Genomic DNA, 26,237 nt, shown 5'->3' with positions numbered 1-26,237 from the left:
TTCAACTGCAGGACGTTGTTCAGTTCAGTGACTGCTGGGGCTTGAGAGGCAGCGTGGGTGGGTAGAGGCGGCGGCGGCTGGAGGGGCAATTCCCGCCAGCGCAGCGCCCACACCCCGCACCGCACGTGGCTGCCAAGGAGAGGCTTGGCCTCCCTCTCTGTCTTACTGCTGCTGTCTTTCTCAAGGACAGGCATTAGCCTCCCTAACAGAGCACTTCTGCTAGTCCTTGGCACAGAAGCTAAGACCAAGGTTAATACTTTACAGGGTGGGTTTTGTTGTCTTTTTTGTTTTTCTTTTCTTTAAGAGAATAAAGTCTATTTTCCTTCCTAGTTAGCAGAAATCAGTAATGTTTTATATAGATGTATCTTAAGAATTAAAAATATTTTGGGTAACACTAACAGTGTTTAAAACCTGTGAGTGACTAACAGGAATGTCATGCTGGCATTTCCCTGACTGTAGAGGACCTGACAAAGTTTAAACATACACAAAGCATCCTGTTTATAAATAGTCTATTTACAGTCTGTACTAGTTTTAAAATATCATTTAAAAACAGCCAGGTTTTCTTTTCAGTGCCTAGTTCAGCTATTTAAAATATTGGAGTTTCCCACTAAGACAATTTAATAGAAAAAAGACATCTGTAATTTATAACATCAAATACGTTACTTTTCCAGGTGCCAGTAAAGACATGGGTCACTACGAATTACGACCACTTAATTCATGTTGCTTCTATCTTTCATTTATACGCATTTCAGTAAACAATTTTATGGGAAGGCCTGGAAACCATATTCTGAAATACACTTAACGCATCTTTATATTAAACTATAAGAGACTGTATATATTAGCGGTAGTAACAGAAACTACAGCAGCACGTTTAAGTCAACAGAACACTGTGACAAAACAAAACACTGACCTTTCAGTGATACAACCTTTTAGTGAATTAGTCCGTGCCCTCTGCTGCTAGTGTGGGTAAGGAAAATATTTGAAATTTGGGCTGCAAGACAGGTTGGCAAGAAAGAGAAGAGAAATGCTGTTTAACTCTGATGAATGTGAAAGGAGAAGGGATGGGATTAATAAATGAGCCAGTGCAATTATAAGATATCAGTAATAGCAAAAGGATGATCATGTTTGAAGGAGAAACTATGCTGATTGCCACTGTCCAGACATAGTTATCCATTACATAATATGTTTACCACCAAAGCATTAAGAAAGATCTCTTGCTTTAGCTTTATGAAGACCCAGCCCAAACAGTGCTGGGAAAGAGCGTCGTGGAGGTTAAAGGAAGGGCGAGGGTAAAGAACTCTGTTGCTACAGTGGAAGAAAAAGGTGTGTGTCAGGATGCTGAAACACGAGAGGAATAAGAAGGAACAGACAGAGGGCTTGCAAGTCAGAAGTGCCCAAGGAGTCTGACAGAATAACGATATATGGATTTCATATGGAAAAAGACTTATTAATTACAGCTGAAGACATGGTAATTAGTAAGTGCTGAGGGAAGAGGAATTCATTTCATTGCAAATCAGGGTAATTTTGAAGGTCCATGCCGGAGAGCATGAGGACTGAGAAAAAACATTTACTTTGGTCTGTGAACTAGAGAAGCTGGATTGTGTTGTTGCTATATCATACATGTGTTATTCTTCTGTGTTGTTTTTGTGGGAGCTGAATGTCTCCAGTTGTGGTGAAAATTTTGACTGTAAAGGCAGAGACTGATATAGGTTTTAATTTAAGAGATCTAAGTATGGGGAAAGTAATTGACATTAAGAAAAAGTAATAGTTTGAGGAGGTCATTTAAGACTGAACAGGACGTAAGAAGAGATGGCGTGATTTCTGAGAAGTAAGGGAGTGACTGGATATGAAGTAATCACGGGGCTTTCCCTGAGGTCTCTATAGCGGACGCAGAGATAATTTGTAATTGGAAATTCAACCACACCTGAGAAGTCGGTAGGGGATAGTATAGCAGAAAATCAGTGGTGACTGCTAGGAAATTTTTACAGCCCCTCCTGTAGTGGGTGGGTAACAACTTCTGCAGAAAAAGTAAGAACAGCTGGGAAAGTGAATCAAGCATTCCTAGATGAAGAATCCAGTTCCTACAGACAAATTTATATGGTCTTGTTTCAATCTGGAATGAAAACAAACCAAGCAAGTGATTTCTATGTCCAATCAAAATTGCTGCATGAAGCTGAATTTCTAAGTTACAAACTCATGCAAGCATAGCAGATTAAAAAGAAGTGCAAAAATATATAGAAAATGCAGTTAATATATCTGAGAAAAATTCAAGCACTTCAAAGAGAATATGTGAAAGAGATTTGTTTAACATATAAAGTAACAATTAATTTAACATCATAATGAATTTTACCTGTATTCATCCCCCTATTAATAAAGTATGGTTCATTATGAACAAAAGAAGACGTTAAGATGGTCACATATAAGACGTGCTATAGTGCTAATTTCAAATTTTAAAAGATACAGGTATTTGAAAATAGATACAGTAAACATAAATATTATGTGAAAAAAAATATTAGAGAATAATTATTCTCAGGATGGAAACCTAAATATTAATGTTATTCATGCAGGTCAATAATTATTGCTCCATTCAAATGAAAAGAGTCCAAGCAAAACAAGTTTGCCCCCTTCATTAACTGTGTCACTAGATAAACTTTATTTATTTTTCTGTCTAAAAGAAAAGCTGATGTCATTATTCTCGGAATGGTGTCTGGAAAATTTCAGTGGATTAAATCTGTTACCTCCAAAATATAAAAAAAGGCCCAGGAAAGTTCATTGAATACAATGAAATTTTTCTCTCACATGAAGCCCAGGCATGAAAGGATATATTAATGAATTCAGCACTAATGCATCAGAAACTTAGAAGAATCTGAATTTAAAAGGCTGCTTTTTTCTAGAATTTATCTTCTTAGCAAGTTATATTAAGTCCTATTACAAGTAATTGTTATATTAGGTCCTATTAGGAAATGTAGAAATATGTCTTGTTTTGGAAATATGAATCTTCACAGACAGATATGGCTTTAATTATAACTTAGTTATAGCACCAAAAGAATAATTTTAGACTCCTAAATGTCCAAAAATTCTTATAGTACCAGATCACAAATTATGAGAGACTTTTGACTTTATCAGCTGTTACAGCTGGATTTAGTTCCTTTACTAACCTGAATAGAGGATATTCTTTAATGGATGGAAAGCTACTTAAGTTTGTAAAAAACCCATGGCCATTATTATTTGCCACTCCTGCACATATGTATATACCAAATCTCCCGATTTAGAGCTAAAGTTATGCTTCTAGAGAATTTCTAAAAATCTGTTTATTATAGGAGACTTGTATCTACAATATTGGCCGACATGGTAAGAAACAGAACTTCTCCCTCTCTTTTTCCTTTTAGTATAGGGTCTGAGCAACTTCAAAGTTAGACGTGTTTTGAGCAGAAAGTTGGACTAGGTGACCTCCAGTGGTCCCTGCAAATCTAAATACATCTATAATTTGTGGTACACACTTGCAACCTTCCAACAGAATCTATTTTCACGGTTTTGTCCAATCTTTGGTGCTGAAGTTTGGAAATGTATATGATTAAGACAGAAGTACAAGTAAGCTTCGTGTGTGGAAGTACAGTATTAGATGCTTGTGCTCATTAAACTTGTGCCATAGTCAGTGACATAGCTCCGCCTGAATTGTAAATTGAATAGTATAGATGCATTTCCTAGAAAGCACAACTTTAAGTAAAATTGTGCACAAATACTGCATTAGGTACAGGTTTCTTCTGCCTCTTCTTCCTTCTGATGTATTTATTCATGTACTTTGGCCAATATTATTCAGGACACTGAATATGGGAATACAGAATTCTGTAAGAGACAGCACACTTAGTGCTGGTGCCGGATCACTACACCTTATACAGTATGTACACTGTGGAGTTGGTGGTATATTTCCTAGTAGTTTGATAGACTGCAGCAAGTAGTTTGAAAGACCTTCAGAAACAGTATCTATTACATCAAGATTAAAAAAAAAAAAAAAATCTAATTCTGTTTTGTAATTACCTATATTGGCTTATGGTGGCTGAAAAAATTCTTTATGAAATCCAAACAGTTTGCATCTTTCTAGGTTATAAACCACTTGGAAGCTAATTTCAATATAGCTTAGGGAAAAATTAAGCAAGTAGAAATAAGACACCTGCAGCAGCCACCCACCCACTCCATTCTGAGCAAAATTTGGGAGACTGCCTGTGAGGCCACTTTAAAGGATTCTGTTACATTTGTTCTCTTTTACTGCATTCATCATCATGATATGAACTTTTGTTTAGTTTCCCAGAGGTTCGGTTTTCCAAGAATGAATCATGAAAGATAAAATTCAGGCACGTCAGAAACATGAACAGTGCTCAAGTATCTGTTCCTTCTAGTATTAAAACTATAGAAGTGTTAATTGAAAAAGTGAAAAATTGAAAGTCCTTCTTCTATTTAAGAAGTGAAACGGACCTTAATTTGTTATCGTACTAGCAAGAATTAGTGAGACAGTTAAAAAGTTGTATGTTGCAATGATGTGTTAATAAAATTCTTGTTTCTACAGCTTGTCTCTGGCATGATGATGGTTGGCAGCTGGCACCTCCAACTGACGTGCAAAGAATAGATCGTAAATGAATAGCTAAATTGTTACACAGAATAATAACTTGGCCTTCCTCCTAATCATCCTGATAACCCTTCCTTTTAGCAGAGTAGTTCTTTAAATAGTTCATTTCTCCCTAGTAGGAGTTTGGAGATAGTTTATTGGAGAACAGAAGTAAAAGACAAGAAGAAACACAAGGTTCTTCTAGAGAAGGTAATTTCTTCCAGGGAACAACTTTTAGAAAACCATGTTCTTTTAAACGTCAAAGCTACCTCTTACAGCCCCCATCTAAGAAAACTGTAGAGAGCTTGTAGCTTCACAAAGAAACAGAGGTTGTACCGTGTTTGAATAATATTATGGCTTCAATATTTTGTCTTTCCTGTCTTCAGACAAATTGGTCTGGACTTTTTCCCAGGGATGCATAAGGTATCCCTCAACTGAATAGCAAGAAGGCACAAATGGACATCCTTCAAAATTCCCCTGGGCGTAGCATTTACCGCAGTGTGGAAAGATGAATGGTACACTACAAATATATCCTTTTTATAATGATTGGGAAATAACAGTAGTATTGGCTTCAGTTTTTTCAAATGACTAGAAATCTCCAGGGTGGCTATAGAAATATGAAGATACTAATGCACAAACTAGCATTGGGGAGCCAACCCAATCTATTACATGGACCCGAATCTAGCACCCAAAGCTGTAAAATGTGAAAAACTGTACTTACACTCCATTTTCTTGGTTCTTTTATTACATTGAGACCTATTTGATCAAAGGAACATGCACAGCCCATGAGGAAGATGTCTACAAGAAGCTAACAGTAATAAAGATCTGTATAATTCTGTATTTCTTTACAAGGTTTATGTATGCTGAAAATGAAGTGTCTAGAACTATACTTCGGTGTCACTAAACATCCTTAATTTTTTTCCTTTCATTTTAGTTCTGTAATCCTTCCATATTATTGCTGAACAGTCATTGCTCTACTTACACAGCAAGCACATTTTGTATAACTTGAATGGCCATGAGGCTTTAAAGTAAGTTATTTAAAAATTCACATCCTTTTAATCAAACATATATAGAAGTGAAAATACTACTCTTCTTGAAGAAGTGGGGCATGATGACTGGATCTAACATTAAGAACCAACACTTGCTTATCTGCAATGTAAGTGTACCATACTAGATCATAGATAAAGAATCACTTTATAGTGGTGTATTTTAAGAAATACAGCTAGAACATTAGATTCGTAAGACACAATGTTGTATTCATTCTCTAATATCAGCCACTGGTACAATTTGTTGCTCCATGGTTTTGGGGAATAAAAGAAAGCAGAATGTTAAACCAAGGAATGACAAAAGGACCATCACAAAGCAGTTGAATGGCTACAACACTAAAATAATAAAATTATATGTATGTGATAAAAAAGGAAAGGGAAGGACAGTATGAAATTAATTACTAACCATCTAGAAATAGTCATAGAAGAAGTCACTTATGTGTTATACTTTCTAAAATAGTTTAGAATGAATTTTTGTAAGCAGATGAGTTGTTACATGTAATACTTAAACACTGTGGATATTTTAAAACTATAGTCTTGGATTATGCATGCCCTAAAGCTCCTGTTGCGCACTTTTGTCAAAACATGTACTACATACTAAGTATTTATTCCTGTAGAATGCTGCTTTCCCAACCTTATTACAGAAAATCCCGAAGTTAATTTCTGTCTAGAATGCCAAGTATAGGAAGGATACTCAGTAGAATTCTACCCTAATTCACGTTCACTCTGAAGCTGGATGACATGTATGTATGCTTTCCTATTGGTGGCTACATTGACTGAATGTTCAAACTTAAAAATCAGGAAAATCATATCTGCATACATTCCTTCATACATTAGGAAGTTCCTATGTTTCTCGTCACATCACATCAGCAGAAATAAAATGTCAGTAAAACATTTAGTTTTGTAGTAGGTGTACCAGTAGTAGGTGTATCATAAACACATGAGAGCACAGGTTTCAGTATGAGACTGCAATTGGGGTTCAAACCCAGTATTTATGGACTGGTTGCCCTGCTCAGCTACTGGTTCTTGATTGCAGCATGCACGTGCTAGCTTTAATAACACATTTATTTACCCATGTTGAAAGTACACAAAAAGCAAAAATTTTTCCTATAGTGGTGCAGACGGCCTTCTTCTCTTCATTTTATCGTAGAATTATAGCGCAATAACTGTTAAAATTATAGTGTCATAACTGTTGATGTAAGTTGGCTTTTTAGTAGCAAATTATCTAAGTTTTACAGATGTTCTGTTGGATGTGAACTTTACAAACAATTCTACATTTCAATGTCTTATACAGACTCGAAATATTCTTGCTGATAGACATTACCATCTTCCAAACAATTCAGCTGATTCTGTAGAACAGCAAAAATTATCATGTTTCTAGCCACTCTTTCTTTTAATCGCAACATCTATTATGCACACTACTTAAAACTCAGTTCCTGATGTATCCTGCAGTTCTCAGAATTCTGTTTTTTTTAAAAAGTATGACTGTATCTGGCATGGAAAATTTGGGGATTTGTTCAGAAGCAGGAAGTAGGCTACTCTGTTGGTCCACTATATAATTTTCACTGGCTATTTAATTTTCGAAAAACTGCTCACCCCCTTCTCCTCCTACCCACCAGACCTCCCAGGCCTGATGCAGGAGTTAGTCTGTGTGCCTGACTTCACTGGAAGCTGATGATGCTTGCTGGCTTTGCTAAAAAATTAGAAAAATTGTGCAGTATCAAAAATGTGGAAACAGTAAAGTTCAGTGAGTGAAAGTGAAGTGCATTTAGTCTGACAGGAATCTGCTGAGGAATGCAACAGAAATGTCAACTGTTAAAATAAAGGAGACATCCTTCACTTCTATTGGGAGAAGAAAAAGACCAACTACATTTGTACAGCAGGGTACAGGGGAAAAAGAAAGTAGGGAATAAAAGAGATCGGTAGGAGAGAGCAAGTAGTGTGGGTTGATGCCAATCATTTCTCAGACTAGCTTTAGCTACAGTATATAAGAAACAACATTGCTTTATATCTGAAACCACTAGTTCTTACACGAATGTACTTGTTAAATGCAATCCTACTCTAGTTTTGTATCTTTTTGCGTGCAATCTTTCAGTTTTTAACTACTACTTTATGAGGTAAGATAACTGCGATCTTATGTCTTAAAGTAATGGACATTTCCTCATTTTATAGTTTCAATTGTGGCATCAAACTTTGTTGGATTAAAGCCAGCCAAATCACCATGAACTATCTCAAATGTAATTAATTTAGATAAATGCGTGTGTGTGGAAAATGCTGAGACCCATTCTCTGAGACATTTAGGGACTGCGGGAACTGCAGAGTACCCTACAACGCTTTAAATGGTGTATGGGAGGCTGCCAGAGCCCAGTTGCTGGAGAGGAGATTGCTTGTGAGCAGAAATCAACAGCTTCCCAGTAAGCAGAAACATCCAAGATACACCCGCAGCTACAGCCAAGCTGTAAAGTAGCACACATGACAAATCTTACATTCAGGAATTTCCTACATATTGTATCATCAGAAGTCAGAGCAGTCTGTTTTCAGAAAGAGGGAAATAGTTTTTTTTCACTCTTTCAAATCTCAGCCAGGTTCCATTGGGTCAAGCGTTACAGATTTAACAGGAACTTGGGGGTGCAGTGGAGAGGAAAGACTGCACTATGTGAAGGAGCAATAGAGGAGGTTTAGTATTAAATCCTAAATTTTATGCTACAGAGAGCTTTGATACAAGATGACACAGTCAATTCCGATTTGGCCAGGCAGACTACAGAAACAGTATTTCTTGAAATCTTCCTCAGCATCTCAGGAGGTAGGGATTAATTCTGTTTGTTTCACTGGAATGCTGTAAACTGCTCGGTCCTTTAACGTGCTACTGGTTGATTTGGGAATTATTAGCAATTGCAGTAGTGATAAATAAATTTGTGAAAAGTGAAGATAAGAAAATACATAGAGCTGTTTAACACTGTGACAAAACAAAGACTTGTACTTTTACAAAGCTTTTCTGTTGTAAGTGGATACAAATAACTAGAAAAGGTCAATCTATAATCTCCAGATTTCTGTCATAGTTTAGCAAAAATACTCTTACTTTTGCTTTAGCAAATATCAACCTCTTTTGGAGTGGGGAGATTCTGAAGATCCTCACCTATTTCCTGAATAAAATGCTAAGAATGTGGAAGATGCTGAAGAAATCCTGAATTGTGTGAGAGGCAAGTGATGACCTCCTGTTTTATGGCTAGACAAAGCTATATTTATCCATAATAAATGAGGTAAATGAAAATGCTAAACTTTTCAAAATTATCTACAGCAGAAACTTCTGTTGCATGAGGAATCAGATCTTAAAGGCAACATTTAGGCTAGAAAAAAGTAAAGTTGTTTCCACTTCATTCTTAATTTCCCTTTCCATGTAAACTTATAATTTGCTGGGGTTCCCTTGGGATAGTGCTATCTATAAACCTTCCAGGAAAAACTGGTAAGCCTGCTCAGGAAAGAAATCATAAGGGCTGGGAAAATGTGACATCTACATTTGGTTTTGTTTTGTAGTCTGTGTACATTTCCTCAAGCACTAGAAGACATTACCATATATATGGTTACATTTTCCAGCAAGTGTTGCCACTAACTTGGACACGTGGCTTTGTATTATGATTTAAACAGTGATCAAAAATACACAGACATTCCTGAAACACAAACAAGCCAATGTTTAACTATCACAAATGTTCTTTTTTTGGGTGTTTGTAATATATCAAAGCATATATTGAAAAGAGTGGGATCACTTACCTCAAAAATATAATCTTTTCCATCCTTTCCATGTACAGCTTTAACAGCACAGATGTCCAAACCACCAAATATTTCAGAACAGGTGTCAACCCAAAGCTTGTACCTATTTCATAAAAATAATTTTTCTGTGAGTATCTCATCAAGCTCATTTTTCTATAGGCTTAACTTAATAATGTGTTTTATACAACGTTTGCTCTAAATTCAGAATTGTCACTATATTGTCAGTTTTATTGGATTTGTATTTCCCAGAACAGTAGCTCAGATACTGGCCTGATTACTTTACTTTTACCAGTAGAATCCAGAGAAGCCGTGGCTCTGTTTCCTGACACAGTATGATTCTGGATTCTGTTCCAGTTTATATTGGTCCAAACATGTGTCTGCTTTAAACTGTGAGTAACCTGAAGATAAAATATGCTGGAATACAAATAGCATTTAGCTGTATCCCATCCTGCATTTCCAGTGCCCTTATGCTAGTACGGCTTGCTAGCTGTGGCTGTACTTCACATGAGGGGGGAGTTCTCATCCGAGCAGTTTTTGTGGATTTGGTGATGCCAAGGGGCTTTAGAAAGTAGGGAACAGGGCTTCTGTTTTCCTGTGAAATTCAGAGATGTGCATCTGTGCACAGATTCAAGTGTGACAATCCTCTTGCCTATCACACTTGGTAGCATAGTTCATTACAGATGGGTTTTATTCTTTTTATCAGGAAAACTAGAGTAAGAGTCTCCATCTTAAGTTACGGACCCAACTATATTCCAAAGTAGTAATGTTAGCTTTATATGTACATCATTGAACAAGGCAAAAGAAAAATCAAGACAAAACAGCCCTTAAAATGACACAAGAGAAACAGATGTATGACACTATGTAAAAGTTACGTAGTTACGTAACATGCAGACAAGCGTAATAGTCCCCATGTAGGGTTATAGACAACCACAGCAAAATTCAGCTGAAATATAAAGAATTCTGAGGAATTCTACAATTCCAAAAAAAGGCTAGTGTTTCATAAAGTACTGGACATAACAACTCCTCCATTTCATTTCTAACCTCACGGTAGGAAATATGGCCTAAGAAATGGAGAGTTTACCCATTTTACATGCAAAAATACGATTTACTTTTCCTGCACGAATAGCTTTATCCAACTTATGAATAGAGAGATTATCTGACTAACAGGGGAATGAGGTGGGACTTACTAGAAAAAGAGTGAGGCAATTCCTGTGATCAAGTACAGAACTGTTAGTGACATAAAGGGAGCCATAATACTTTGCTGAGAGTGTTCTGAGGTAATGTAAGCTGAATGGGCTTGCTCAGTGGCAAGGACTGACTCATAACACACAAAATAGCATTGAAAACTTTCATTAATGAATAGCAGAGCTGTGCATGGGCACCAGTAAGTGATGATATGATCTTGAAAGTTTATATAGGCAGATATCACACTTCCACCAATTGGAATATGTTTTGCTTAAAGCTCCACAGTTTTAAAGCAGCCATTTACCATAAACTTTTTTCTCTTTCATTGGCTAGTATTTGAGTATAAATGAGAGCCTCTTCCTTTTACAGACCCTCTCCTGCTCTCTCCTGACCCAGCCTTTGAGCCATGATGACAGATTCGCCACATCACAGTATTTTCCATTGCAAAAAAATTGATGTAATAAACATAGCATTTGACTTCACTGTAAAACCAAAGGAAACTCATTGCCGGGCTGAGAGTCTTATTCATATATAAATATCTTCTGTAATAGCATCCTTTCCAAGTAAACTTACTAGGTCACATTCTTTATATTTTCTTACATGAAGTCTGTTCCAGTGGAAAAGTTTTTCTTTTAAGCAGAATACAAAGAAATTGATACAACTGTGTGAAAAAAACCTGATGGTAATATTTTAGCAATGAAAATATTTTTTTTTCCTGTGAGAAACATGCTTTCTGTCCAAAATGAGAGGCTTTTTTGGGATGCCTGACAATTTCAACATCTGTAGATGCACTGACTGACTGGACTGCTTGCATGCACTTGCTTATAAATAACTTTTTCTTTTTTTCCTGTAAGACACTAACTTGTATCTTAGAAAGTCATGAGGACAGCAAAACTTGTCTTTGAAAGTAAATATCTGGACTTCATATCAAAAAAAAGAAGACATTTTCTTTACAATACCAAAACATCGATCAGATCTAGGAAAGTATTTTTAGTAGTCTATCTTCTGCCAGCAAACACAGAGCTGGAAAAATAGTTACCTTTGGAAAGAGAAGTCTTGGATGGACTAGCCTGTACTGTTTTAAACCCAAGGTTTGGACAGTAGGTTTAACAAGAGGTCACGGTTCTTATTTTCCCAGAGCCAATATACTGTGCAGCAGCCTTAGGGCTGACAGAGAATGAAGTACTGTTCCTCAGGTGTGTGACATGAAATATCTGGTGGGCCAGATGAGGTGTGCACAATTAGCAAAGGTCTCTATTCTTCTGGTCCTATCTGGGGAGCAGTGCCTCGCTGAAACAGAGTAGTCAGTGAGAATGTGTAACGTTGAAATGTGCTTGTTCTCTGCCTCGTCGTTGTCCTCTGCTGTGCCACATCCTTCTTTCTTTTCTAGATTTCTAGACTAAGATTTGTATTCAGTCAACAATGTCAATTCAGGCAGTGCTTTCAAAACACTTCTCCCTAATTCATGAGATGTATTATAAATGAAATGCACGTGCAACAGATCTGATTGCTTTTGGTATGCCATTAAACTACTTCAACTCTTCAGAAAATGTCAATTTTCCCTTCTCCCTTGCTCTGCTTTGTGAACTTCACTGGGTAATAAAAAAAAAGCGGGGTTACGTGATACATAACCCCTTCCGCTATGAGAAAACACCCATCTTCTCTATGCTTTTGTCTTCATCAGCTTAAAAGAAGTTTTGTTTTGTTGGCTAGCATTTTTTAATTGGGAAAATACGTTCTAATTATCTTACATTCAAAAATGGAAGCAGAAGCAAAGCACACAGAGCGTTTACAACAAGGTAGCTAGGCAAGGTTAGCATTTCATGCTCATTACCCATAGTTGATATTTAGTTTTCCTTATGGCAAAATTAAAGTGCCCGTGTTTTTACAGAGGGATAGCTCATGGACTGTAATTATACACACTACAGCACACGCTTTCTCTTCCCTCTCAGTGAAGGCATAACCTCACTTTCTAAAGGAAGGTGGGAGGAGAATGAGAAAGAGAAAATAATGTGGCTCCACTCCATCCCCAGAGGGGAGATCAGTGAGGACACAGTCTAGACAGGGGTTGGACAGCAGGGAGTTGTAATTCCTGTCTTATTTGTTTTCACCCTTCTCGGGGCAGGCAATGGTTCAGTTCCTGTGTCTCCCTCAGCTCATAAGAAGGACCATGCTGTAGGTTCCAGACTTTAAAACAAAACAAAACAAAAAAAATGCATCAGAAAGACTACTGTTGAATTTTAAAATACCTGTTAAATTACACTTTTATTGTAGAGACCTTTCCCAGCTTCCACTGGTAGTAATCTTTGCAGAAGCTGAACAAAAGAAAATTCACAGCCATCAAAAAGCCTCACAGATATATTTCGCAGGGGAAAGAGGTCTATATGTTGTGGAGAAACTTGGAGCAAATGAGCAGTATTGAGAGTTCTGTCAAGAGAAGACCTGAGCTTCAAAATGGTACTGCAAGGAATTGCAAAAAGTATCTAGCATAATGATGGGAGAGAAAAAGAAAAGCACATTAAACCAAAGTACAGAGCTGGAATGATGACACAAGGGGAATAAATTTCAGTATATCCCAGCATTGAGGCAAAAAGCCTCACAGTGCAGTTCAGTGAACATTTCAAAAATGAAAAATAATCAGTTTAGAAAGACTGAAAGTAGAAAAGAGAAATATGACTTAAATAGGCCAAGTTAAGATGAGATCGCTTCGTTATAATAGATGATGTAGATGGAGAAAAGCTTAAAACACTATGTCATGGCTCTTAGGTAAAAGAGGACAAATGACCCAGACAAAATGATTGACAGGCTGAATCTGAAAAACTGAATTTTCTGAAGGGAATTCCAGTAGTTTTCTAGGTGCAGATATGGATGCAGGAACCCAAGGGTGCACATAAGCACCTACGGCTCGTACTTAGTTCGGGTAGTTAACTCTGAGACAGGTCATATGGAACTCATGTTCTTTCGTCTAGTTAGGATTTTTTTTCAAAATGAACAAGAGAGATGCATTTACTGTGAATTGCATATCAACAGTGTGATTTATAAAAAATTCACTTAAAATAAACTTCCTTTTTCTTTTTTTTTTTTTAATATTACCTTTTACATGAGACTCAACTTACTTATCTGACATAGCAATTTGTTCCAACATTGCAGAGCCTGTGTTTGTCTTCCAGTTTCCAGATATGGAAGTTCTCCTGAAAGGGGGAAAATATTACAAAGACAGCCAGTGTTTTTTATTTTCACCATCTCTTAAATTATTTTGATTTTCACATGAATACTATAGCAGTATTTACACCTTCTTCACAGCTGGCAGCTTATAACACAACATCTAAAAGGTGAAGAATTCTAATAGGCATTGCAGTTATCAGTAATACTCACTTCACTGTAGGCATGTTATGAAGTATGACAGTGCTGTGAAATTTCTGTTCCCCATTTATTCATTTAAGATGATTTAAAAAAAAAAAAAAAAAACAACTACAATGATTAAGTGAAAGTATTAGGAATAAGCTGTTATCAGTTATAAAAGAACTGGATAGCCTGTAATATACTATTACTCCAAATGTCAAGAAACCGAGGCTTCAGCTTCTCATTTCAGATCCATACCACTGCAGGGTCAAGTCCCAATACTTGAAAATCAAGATATCTATTTTTTTAACATCTCTGAAGTGATCTCGGATCTCTTTTAGAGTTGGATTGTGGTTTCTCCTCCAGTTTTCTCTCTTTACTACTTTACTAATATAATCTAAATGGCTTATGTCAGGGCTTGAGTGTATCATCTTTTATTTAATCTGTAAGAAAAAAAAAGTGCATATATAGTTTTTTTCTCCTCAGACTTTGGGACTGCTACCAGGGCTGAGAAGATTACTGTTCTCTGAAACGTAAATGCTGTACTGGGAATAGGCTAAGGATACAAATTATGAAGTGTTTCCAGTTAGTAAAATAATAGGAACATCTGTAATGTATTAAAAGTATATTAGGCAGTGGCTATAGTTTTCTCTCCATTTTTCTATTAACCTAATTACAAGGGTCAGTAGCAATTGTGGGGGAATGTTGACTTTTCTATGGGAGTCTCATAAAGTTAGCTGAATTTTAAAGCATAAAGTTCTTCTAAGATGCCATGTTCTTTGTTGATGTGGGAGAAATTAGGGAATGGGAGATGTGCATGTTGAGTGCTGTGTGTAAGGTAATTTTGCCCAGTAATAAGTCTGCTTTGTGATATTTATATATATATGTGTCTACTTACAAATTAAAAATTTGATTACCACTCTAGACACATGTTCTGAATCTGAGAGATAATACTTCTCACAAATCACAGTTAACTCTATTGCAGACTTCTCAAAGGCATTCATTACCACATACTATTTCAGGTGTCATTTAGGAAGCAAGATGTGACAAGACTGAAAAAAAAAAAAAAAAGAAAAATAAATTGTCCTGAGGAATTTTAGCAACTATTTAGTTCAAGATCCTCAGCTGCACTGAAGTAATCTCAGCACTGCTGACTAGAGAAGGAAAGATGGCTTGCTTTAAGCCCCACTTCCACTCCCCAGTAGGAGAGGTCCCCTGCCGAACCTCACGGCTGGATGCTTGGCTGGCTGTACCAGTGCTGTAGGGTCCAGAGGAGGACTGAGGAATGCTGCGGACACAGACCTAACTGCTGTAGTCTCAACAGCTTGTGGGCTGCAGCCGTCGATGCTATGTCTGTGACACACAACTCCAAAACAACAGGGGTTCCTTTAGACCATGGCTAAGTGATACAAAAGTACCCGACCAGACCATCTGGCACTTTAAACCTTACACATGATTTCTGTAATTCATATATGATTCCTCTACTGAAATATGTAGGTTTCCCACCCTTCTCCACTTCTGTTCTGATAATTGCTAAGGGTTTTTCACATCATCGTTTCCTCCTCTTTTACCAAATACTGAATAATACAGGAAACAACTCCTAACACTTTTGAGTGCTTTACACTTAGGCTTAACATGTTTCGCTTGATTTGGCCTTTGCAAAGAAGGAAGAACTGTTTTAAAATTGAGGGGAAAGTCATTTGAGCTCTCCCTTTTCCGACACCTTTCTGCTTTATTGCGTACCATTTAAAGTATGCAATCCAAATTGTTGGGACAGAGGCTTGCAACCAGAAAAATGTGTAGAAATTTGTACATACAATTCTTGTGTAGGTAGCCTGCTTAGTGGTTTGATTCTGTAGCACTATCTTTCTTTGGTTGATGTGCTCTACTTTTGTTTTATTGACCTTCTGATCAAAGTACATTAAGTTATGGGTTCAGACTATTGCTTTTGGAGAGGAGGTTTAGATGTAGTGTTTTTGTATTTCTGTTTTTCTTCATTGTGTGTGACCCTTTTAACTCTATTTCCTTGAAGTCAGATGAATTCTGTAATGGTACCAAGTGTAGTTAAGTATGCGTCACAAAGCGTTCTGAGGAGCTGTGGTATTTAGAGGGATCCAATGTTTCATTTTGGCTATAATCTCTACTGACAGATGATAAGCACCAGTGTTTTGTGAGTCATGGATCCACTTATACCACAATTTCCCACAGAATTATAAAACTGAAGCTCTTAATAACTCTCTTTAAACTACAAAAACAAATGTTCAGCTGGTATTTTCTGTGGTGGATCTCTAAGTATTCTGTTCCTGTGTCACAGAACAAAATGAGAACCAGCTGTAAAACAGTATTCTACTGACATAATATATATGTATGCATCTGAAGAAATTTTCAGACATTTGGTAAATCTTCTCCTTTTCATGACGCTTCGTTACAATGGATCAGTATTTAATTTTTTGGTGTGATGTAACTGTATGAAAGAATCTAGAAAAAGAATTATTTCTAGGCTTTTAGCATTTGGATGAACCCATAGTTTCTGAGTAGAAGCACAAAAATAAATAAAAGGTAGGAGGAACATGCTGTCATCTTAACTTAGTTAAGTTGCTGTCCCTTAGGCCAACTGCTTCTTCTGTGAAGAAGAAACATTTATGTTTGAAAATTATAAATTTATCATGGCAGACTCTTCCAAAATTATTCTAGACATTGAACAGCATTTAAATTTCAAGTCAAAGAAAACAATGTCAGGCTCTCTCCTATGAAATGTAATGGTCCAATTTCTACCATAGGGAATGAACCATCAAGTTATTAATACAGCATCTGACTGCTGGTATCTGGTGGTGTGTCATAACCATTAAGAGTTGGGTTTTATTCCTAAGATTCTGCCACTTGGGAGCTTTAAGACAGAGACAAATCAACTCAGTTTATTATAAACAACAGGGGAGGGGAGAGATGGGTAGCACAACATAAGAAATCTGCCTGTCAAAGCATCAAGAGAGAAAAGTACTATCCTAGCCTTGAAGAGGCAGAAATAGTTGTGTGAAAAAATGTGAGACAGAGAAAGAAGGCTGAGTGGTAACTGGAAGTAGAGGGAGAATAAGGCTGTTGAATGGCACGTCGTAGAATAGAAGGGCCAAGGGAGAACCTGGGGCAATGAAAAAGGTTAGGCATAAGGGGTAAGGACTAAGAGACGGAAAGGTAGAAGTGGTCTGGGAAAGCGGTGGGACTGGACTAAGGTATGGCTTGGACAGATAGGAGGGAGGTGACCTTGGGTGTAGGAGTATGGTGCTATTAAAAAAGTAGGATGGATGTCTCCGGATACAGGGCTAAATCTAGGAAAAGTCAACAGTCTGGAATACCAGTGTAAGACAAACACGCAGAATTGGAATTAACTTTTCGGTAGAAGCCAGGGGCTAAAATCTGTATCATTCAGAAACGTTTGTTTATGATTCTTGCTGTCTATAGGAAGAGGTGGGGTAGGTCCGACACACATGAAATTCTGTAGGGAGCTTGAATTACAGAGTTTCTGTCCTGCATCCCTAAGAATGCTGAAAGTCACAAACAAAGGCTTCCTGAAATGTCCCAGTCCTCCCAATCTATCAGAGTGCTCTGCTTTGGTCACTGTGTACAAGTCAAATTTCCAACACACGGTTTTTTGCAAAATTTGGATAGTTGTGGGTTCAAAATAAAGCAGAAGGACTGAGTGTCCATACTGCTGGATGGATCTGACCTATGTGAACAGCATTTACACCCAGTTCTGTGTTGTGCTTTCTTGAGGCCCCTCAGATGTACAGTGAGAGGCAGATGGACTACTGAGTTGTTCTTGAAAGGCCTAATCTTTGATGTTCATTCTCAAATACCCCTTTAAGTCCTAAGTCAGGAGGCTAGCAGTTACTCACACAGTTTTGATCTTGAGACAGTAATGCCTTAGGGGAGAAGTCAGGAGTATGCGGCCTTCCAATATCAACCCAAGGAGATATATTTTGCCTCTTCTCCCCACGCTGGGCAAAAGGTTCTACTTTCTCATAGAACTTGTTGGCTGTTCCTAAATTACCTGACACTTAATGATAACCGTGTCTTTAATACTATAAAATATTTTATGCATTTTCTTTAACTCAGCTACAACTTTTGCTTCTCTTAGTATTTATGGTTTGCTTGGAGTTCAATTGATTTTACTGATAAAGAACTTGACTCTACCTTGCAAACAACAACAGACAAGAAATCTTTGATCCCTCCAATGTTACAGGAGTTCCTATAGAAATATCTTTCCATGTGTATGGGGGTGTGCATATGTAAATGCATATGTGTATTTTTATCCATGTTTGGTTATATTTTTCCTGCCTCAGAATTGTAAGCATGAGGGAACAAAGACATGAGATGATCTAACTTGTCATAAAAACATGAATGAAATGAGTGTATGTCAGACTACATTGTTTGATAGTTGAAACAGAGTGAAAATATGCATAAACCCAGTTACCATAGCTCAACTACTACATGATAACCCATTTTTCTGCTCTATCTTAATGCTGTCTGTGAAACTGAAACACCCTTTTAGACTTTCATATAGTCATGATTTTTAAACAAGCACCTGGATTCTCAAATTTCATCCACATATGTGAAGACCATCGCAAGATTAGAATTTTTCTTACATGTTTCATGTTAAAAGGAGAGTACTTTGTTCCATTAAAGTGTTACGATTCAGGTTTGTGTGAACGAATGTCATCTCACTGTCCTTATACGGAAAAGAAAATTTGACCCTAAGTTGGTGAAAAGATACAAAGGAATCTGATTTAACAAGTCCTTTATAAAAACGAATCCCCTTCCAACTGTTCCTTTCTTTAAATGAAAAAATAAACACAGGTTAGCAGGAAAACCACTCTGGCAGGCTCACCTGTTGTCTTATTCTCCTCCTCCCAGTCACAATCAACTTAAAAAAAAAGTCTTGATAAATCTAGAAAGTCTAAAATACTGTCTTTCCAAAGAGTATGACAATGGAGGCATGGAGTCACCACATCAGCTCAGAGACTCATTCAACAGTCTTAATCTTACTGGTGCTTATCAATTTCGAAACAAAAGGATGAAAGAATATAAGTTTTTGGCTCACATGTATGCTTTGTAGTTACTGCCTATCTTTTGGATCCTGATGTCATATTTGGAGTCTATGAAGGGTTCAGTAGTGGCGTAGGTCTGAGTAAGTGCTACCACGCTGGCTATGTCCTGAAAATCGTAGTGGTTGTCTACCTTGATCTGTAGTCATCATATCACAAGTAAACAGCATATACAAAAGAAAAAAGAGTAATTAGGAATAAAACGTAGAATTCAGTTGCAAATGGCATTCATGAGAAGTATGGGTTTTGACAGCATCGGTTTATAAAAAAAAAGTATCAGGTATTTTATCTGATTTCTAGATTCTGTAACATTCTCGCATTAAAGTATCTATTTTTCTAGGCAAAATACTACCTGTTCATCTGTAGAAGCAATTTGCAGACAGCGGAATTTTATTTTCCTTTTTTTTTATTTTACTTTTTTAAGGGGCGACTATTCATTTTAGATCTGCAGGCTTTAGAATTTTTTGAGGTGTAATAATATGCAACACTAATTTGAATATAGAATTCTTGGTGATTCTGTAAATTGCTCATGTAACTGCATGTATATGGAGCCCACCGCGTCCCATCACATCATGTGTATCCCGGGAAGGAGGAGATGAAGGGTCATGATATCCTGACGAGTGTGCATTCATTCACACGGAGCACAGAGGGTTGGCTCAAGACAGCAGAACCCATTTTTCTCATTTTTCCCGCTTCTCTGCAAGGAGTCAAGCTTTCTAGGAGCAGGATTTCCTAGTTATGGAACACGGGGCTAAGATGGTGCGTGGTACTAAACCCATCAACCTTAACATCTTGAAATAAGAGGGAGGTGGAAAAGTGAGGAATATTGATTTAGGGGAAGGAGACTTTAGAGGACAGATGGAGGACAGAGGCATTACTTTTGGACAGGGAAGCACATCTCTATGGCTGACTTAAAGGAAGCTGGCTGAAGTGGGGAGAAAAAGTGACTCAGGAGAGAAGTCTTAGGGCTAGTAGAAAATGAGAGAGGGAAACTGGAACTCCAACACACCGATCCAAAGTACATTTCAGAATGGCGAGGAGGCAGCGATTAGTATTTTTCATGTTACGTCATTACAAGCCCAGTGTCTTGTTTGCTTCCACTGTCACCTGGTACCTAAAGGGGAGCCCGCGGGCCAGAGTGCCACAGCTGTGAGATGGGACTTGCAACTTAAATGGAGCCTGGTGAAGCTAAAAGAAGTCATGAGGCCTAAGTATTTGCTCTCAACTCTCGGATGGAGAACAATACAGAGTAATTTGCCATTTGAGAGCCACAAAACCAGACATAATGCCTGGTTTCAACTTAGTTTCTGAAAACTTAATAGCAGATGTGAGTGTAACTACAACCAACGGAAACACTACTCCTAGCAATGCCTTTAGGGAGGACCGGGGTATGAGGAGAACCTTTATTTGGATTCTGACTGTAAGCATTTCACTACAAAAGACTGGCGTTTAATCATTAAGGGCTTAAAATATTTTATAGCTAAAAAAGTCTAGATTTATTTCTAGACATTTGATATGCTGAACGTTTCTGTGCATTATTTCCCTTTTCTATAAATGAGGTGAATATTGAAAGTACAGTATAAACATTCTAATACTTCACATATGCAATCCACAGAAACTGCAGTTTAAGTAATTAGTAGTTAATTCTGCTCTCAGTTAGATTGGCTGCTAGATCCACTGACTTACTAAATATGAAATAAAGCAAAACAGTCATCAGCAAAAGAATGTAACATACAGTACAACTTGCATAATTATTGAATAAAATACAATTAAATGAGTTTTCTATTTCTATTGCTAGTGGCAAACATTATGTTCATGGAGCTTTTGGAGATTCAAGATGATAAATGTAACTATTCTCTCATGATTTGTTTTAAAATCTGAAACACTTAAAGCACTGAAGTGTCTTCAGTGAGAGAAAGTAGTTAATCTGTAATGCTAGAAATTTTCACTGATACCAATGAAAGTGGGATCTAAATCATACCCCTTTGAAACATCATTGCAAGATAAGTGATATCAAAACAACTGTACTCACCACTGAAATGCAATTACTTTGGAGAAAGAAAGCAGCAGTTATATAGTGGTATGAAACAATCACAGAGAATACATTAAGATAGGAAATGAATAAAAGTTCAGTATCAAGCTGAAACTAGTAAAGAACCAAGGCAAAATCCTCCTATATTCCCAGGTCCAAAAACCTGGATTGTGTAAACAGATCTTGACTCTTAAAAAGTTACACTGTAGTCAACTAAATAAATACGGCTCTGCTTCAAGAAAGCACCTCAGCACGTTTCAAAGAACGTCCTATATAGTATAATTCTTAAACTGAAAAAGCATCAATGTGAAAATAGGTGTTTTAATATTTTCCTAAAGAGAGATGCTTTCTTGAATAATATAGAAGCAGAGATCTGCAAGGGCAGGGATCTGACACAGAACTTGGACAGGGAAAAGTTAAAATATCCAGGAAGTGCAAGGACATGCATATTATTTTAGACAAACACCCAGCCTCCTAACATGCAGTAAGTAGCATCTGCACCTTTCCCATGCCTGAATGAGCGTGTCCAATCTTCACAACAACAGGAAATGTTGGCATTGTTAGCTACGGGGGAAAACAAAAAAGACACATTAGAGAGAGCAACCATGAGTTAAATGATTAAGCTACATCATTCATTAAAATTATTTAAGCATGGCCATAATGCAGCCAAAACTGTTCTTGCCATGCGGTTATTCGAACTGTTACTCATCTACGTAAGACTATGTGTTCTGCACTGTGTATGTTTTCCAAGTGCCAATACATACAACTGATGCACTTCGGTCTTAACTTTTTTGTATGTCTTTCTTTTGACTTCACTTTTTAAACTGAATTTCTGCTATTTCCTATTTTAGGTTTTGCTATTGTGTTTTCTGACACATAAACTCACACTCTCCAAGGCCATAATCATTAATGATGTTAAATTAACCACCTTTTTCCTTTTCCCCTTGATTTCCATTATTTAGCTAGCTTGTAAATTCTCTTTGTGGCCACTTAGAAAAGCAATGATGTCTAATTCCCAAAAAAAAACTTTCTTTAAAGGCGGATCCTAACTTCTGTTACAGGATATCCAAGTACTCTAGGGATGGCTCCAGCTTCCACATAGAATGCAAGTAATAATTCAGCCATTGATTAGGAAATCAAATATAAAAAGCCACATGAATATGCTTTATTCAGTCCAATGATAACGGTTCTGTCTCTCAGAAAGTTCTGCGAATAACCAGTTTTACTTCAATCATTCATTTGAAGAATTTTTAGAGGTTTTAGGTCATGGGTACAACTGGCACCTCTTTGTCTTTCTTCTTCCACATAAAATGTACATATATTGAACCTCTGTCAACCAAGCGTAAGTACAAATACTTAGCAGAACACCATTATGACTAGAAATAAAAAAATTAACATGTAATTGAACTGGGCAGCAGCATGACAGTAAGTGTTATGGGGTCTGAAACATTCATTTAGTACCAAATTTTTAACACAGTAAATACAATCAAAGGCAAAGCTGATGCTTTAGAAAATAAACTAAGAATTCTTAGAGATTTTAGGAGAAATTTACTTTCCAAATACTTACAAACGATCGTCAAGAGGTTAAATGGAGTTCACACTTATCTCACTGTGCTTTGCACAACATTTCACAGAAAGTCACAAACAGATATTTCCACCAAAAAGGTCACTGGATTGTAAATATCAACATTGAGATCAAGAGATAAAAAGTAGGAAGATCACTTGGCTTTTGGTAACATCCAAACCTATTTGTGGGGTTATAAAGCTAATTAAAATTCACACATGCTTTTGCTATATTTTAAACATTTATTCTCCATATGGTTTAAGGATGTCTGCTTTAAACATACTTTAACCAAAAGGCAAATCTGCATGAGAACAAGCGGGCATTCACTGCAAGGTACATACTCTATACTACTTACCATCAGATTTCCAGGACAGTGCATGATTTTTTTTTTTTTTTGAATGGACTTTCTCTGACTTTCCTAAACTGCATAATGATGCAATATTTTTTCATTCTGACTTTTTTAGAACACCTAAGCAAACAAAACCAAGCTGCTTGGGTTTTTTTGACAGAATCTCAGCTTCTGCTCTGCCTGATCAGAAGAAAAAGGAGGAATTTTTGGATCTACTTTTTTAACATACCAGAGCTTTCAAAACCTGCTGAAACTACAGGGTCTTACAGTTGTCTGCTACACATCACAGGCCATGGAGGTTTTTGCCTGATTTCTGCATCAAACCCAAACCTAAGGCTAGTATGTATTTTCAGGTGAAAGCCAGATTTGATTTAAAGACATGCAGTTATGAAAAATTTACTGCAATCCTAGTTAATTTGTTCCTTTAGTTAAGTGAAGATGTCAAATACGTATCTTCTGCCATGGCACCCTCGAGATCTGAAATCCAGGATTACTGCCACGGGCAAGCAGACCACTCTGAAAACCATCTCTTAGTGCTTTATATCACACGTGTAACTGTAGCTGCCACATTTCAGTGCCTGTGTGAAGGTAACTTGTATCTTTTGCAGAAATTCTGGGTACTCAGACTGTAGGATTCACTGTAGGAATTGGTAACTATGAAAACTTTGAAAGTCTTTTATTTAACTGTTGTTTAGGAGCCATTTCAAGTGTTGATCTTTAAATGTGAAATACATTTAATTGCTTTTTACAGATCTGTTCCAATCTAACTAATTCAAGTCAAGGCATGTAAGGATGAAAAAAATTGATTAGTTTCAAAATAGCCAAAAGCACTTGCAAAAGCATTATACAGTAAAGGTCACCTATAAAACAATTTAAGAATAAAGGTCTTGCTAAACTGTAAGCATGCAATATCCTGTATAGTCAACATCTAGTCATTTATTGCTTTCATATTTTAAATCTAGCCTTTTTTTTTTTTTTCCTTCAAAATTTTTGGGCAGAGGAGGGGAACAAATCATCGCCTGACTCAAGATTCATAAGAGCAGTACCACATTTTTATGATTGAACTATAAACCACTGAACTGGGGTTTGTAATGGAAATGCTGGCAGACCTCTAACTACAGCAGTACAAACGGCACTCCTGTAATTAGGAGGACCACGTATCCTCCCATGATTCCGAAGCTGTGGAATCCTCCATAGGCCACAGGAACAAACACTAAAATAAAAAAAATAATAATAATAAAAAAAAAAAAAAACCAACTGCTTTTTCCCTCAGAAAAATGCATTAACATAATTTAAGGCAATAGAGCTCATTTTGCTCTGGAGTCCAGTATCAAGATTTTATGTGGTACCCCACATCCCAGCACTGACAAAGAGAAGAGGTGGTAGCAGGGGAAAAAGGCGCTGAATAGTGCATTTCAAACGTCAGATAGAAAAAAACCCAAGTAGAATAGAAGGCAGACAAATACGAAGTTATCCCAGTGCTTCTCTTGTCTGTATCGCTGTGACAGGGCCGAAGAAGCTGTAGGTAGTTGTTTTGGGTTTTGAACAGCATTTCTGTTCTTCCTGCTCTTACCTTATTTACCACAGTTTTCCCTTTGTACACGGGCACTAGACACGTGCCATCATGCAGTCACTTCCCTACCACTCACTGGTTCCCAGCTGTGCGTGGTATTGTTCTGTCAAGCAGTAACAAAGCCTGAAATGTCTTATTGAATCTATAGAAAACTTGACCTGAGTTATCCCCTTTGCCTCTTCTCAATCTGCTCTTTTATGTTAATTTTTGTCTTAACAGAACAGGCAGTCTCAAGAATTTTCATGCATTTGGGTAAACATTAGGTATGATACAACTGTGATAGGAACAGTGAAAACTTACTAGTCCCCTGGGTTTCCTTTTAATTTATGTTATAGTTACTTGGTAGAGAGATGCCTTGAAAGAATAACTAGCATTTACCAATGGAACTGCTTTAAACAAAGCTGATACTAACAGGACTCATTGCATGTTTTCTTTGAAATATACTGTTGAGAGGTAAAGGCCATTTTACAAAAATACTGCTTATTTCTCAAAGGTTTTCTTACATTCAGAAAAGTATAAATTCTACTGTGACAATTAAAAACTGAGGGAAAAAAAATCGGAAAAGACCAACAAGAGAAATTACATTAAGAAACTGGGCAAGTGTGTATGTGTAAGAGATGAAAATGGACTACACTGCACGAGCCCTTGCACATACATATAATATACATGCAATATATCTGAATATTTTTTTTTTAAATGGGGATAAACGGGACTTCTATTATAACTGAAATAACAACACAGTAAACTCTCATTATTAATTACAGAGAAAACAGAGTACATGTCAAGCATGCAATATAATTTTCCATAGTTACATATGAATATGACTGGATTGGTAATAAATATTAGTAGCAACTGGAAAAACTGTCATGAGTCTTTGTAGGAACCCATAGACATAACAGTTGAGATACGTTACTGATATTTGCTAATGTGATACCAATACTATTAAAATGCTTTATCAACTCCTAAAAATTACAAAGATGGATTCAGTCTATCCACTTTAATTTCTGTCATTTTAACTTCTTATTGTTATTTTAAATAAATGTGAAGTCTCGTTTCAACAGAACCTTAACTTAGAGTAAGTTGCATGGCTCACTTCCATGACTAGGACTAGGTACTACTAGTAGTAGGTACGCCTTTGATCTGTGAACTTGAAAACACGTTCCCTAGGAGAGCAAGACGTAGATTACGTTTTGCAGATAAAAGGCAGCAGTAAAAAACCCTATTGAAGCAGAATCCTTTTAAAATCTGGATAGCAGACGTTGACTCCTAACTTTCAAACTGAGAAATAGATAGCGTGGAAGTTGCTTTACTGAAATGACATGTTTTAATGGTTTCTGTCAAATACTAATAGCATGAAATAAATGTACATAGTTGATGATGAGACAAATCTAATGGTTGTCACCACAGGGCACCTTCAAACTGAGAGTTCACTTACTTTTGACATGAGTCTTAATGAGTGCAGCAGTAATACTTTAAAACCTCTTGGCAGACTGGGCACTTGTCTAAGCATCAGAAGTCTAACCCTGCCTGGGTTAACTGCACCGCAGAAGGGTTCAACGACAGAGGAGAATGAGGGATTAAATATTAGAAGTGATTAAAGCTGTAATGGAAATACAATGGTATATATGGGTTTAGAATGTGACTGTAATATTCTGTCTGAAAAATCTTCATGTTTT

General features: G+C 36.9%; 1 protein-coding gene across 1 annotated transcript in view; it reads right to left on the bottom strand.

Annotated features, from left to right (window-relative positions):
- SYN2 (synapsin II) overlaps nt 1-26,237 on the bottom strand; it is a 193,291-nt gene that overhangs the window by 27,856 nt on the left and 139,198 nt on the right. Inside the window, exons 6-9 of the mRNA XM_042806979.1 lie at nt 21,577-21,639; nt 19,040-19,182; nt 13,719-13,793; nt 9,418-9,520 (exon numbers count right to left, since the gene is read on the bottom strand). Of these exons, the coding sequence (XP_042662913.1) occupies nt 9,418-9,520; nt 13,719-13,793; nt 19,040-19,182; nt 21,577-21,639 (384 nt within the window). The remainder of the gene's footprint in view (nt 1-9,417; nt 9,521-13,718; nt 13,794-19,039; nt 19,183-21,576; nt 21,640-26,237) is intronic.

Source organism: Tyto alba, unplaced genomic scaffold (assembly GCF_018691265.1).
Source record: "Tyto alba isolate M040663 unplaced genomic scaffold, T.alba_DEE_v4.0 Super-Scaffold_49, whole genome shotgun sequence".
Taxonomy (NCBI): domain Eukaryota; kingdom Metazoa; phylum Chordata; class Aves; order Strigiformes; family Tytonidae; genus Tyto; species Tyto alba.
The sequence above is the reverse complement of the archived record's forward strand: the minus strand, read 5'-3'. Positions and strand labels throughout refer to the sequence as shown.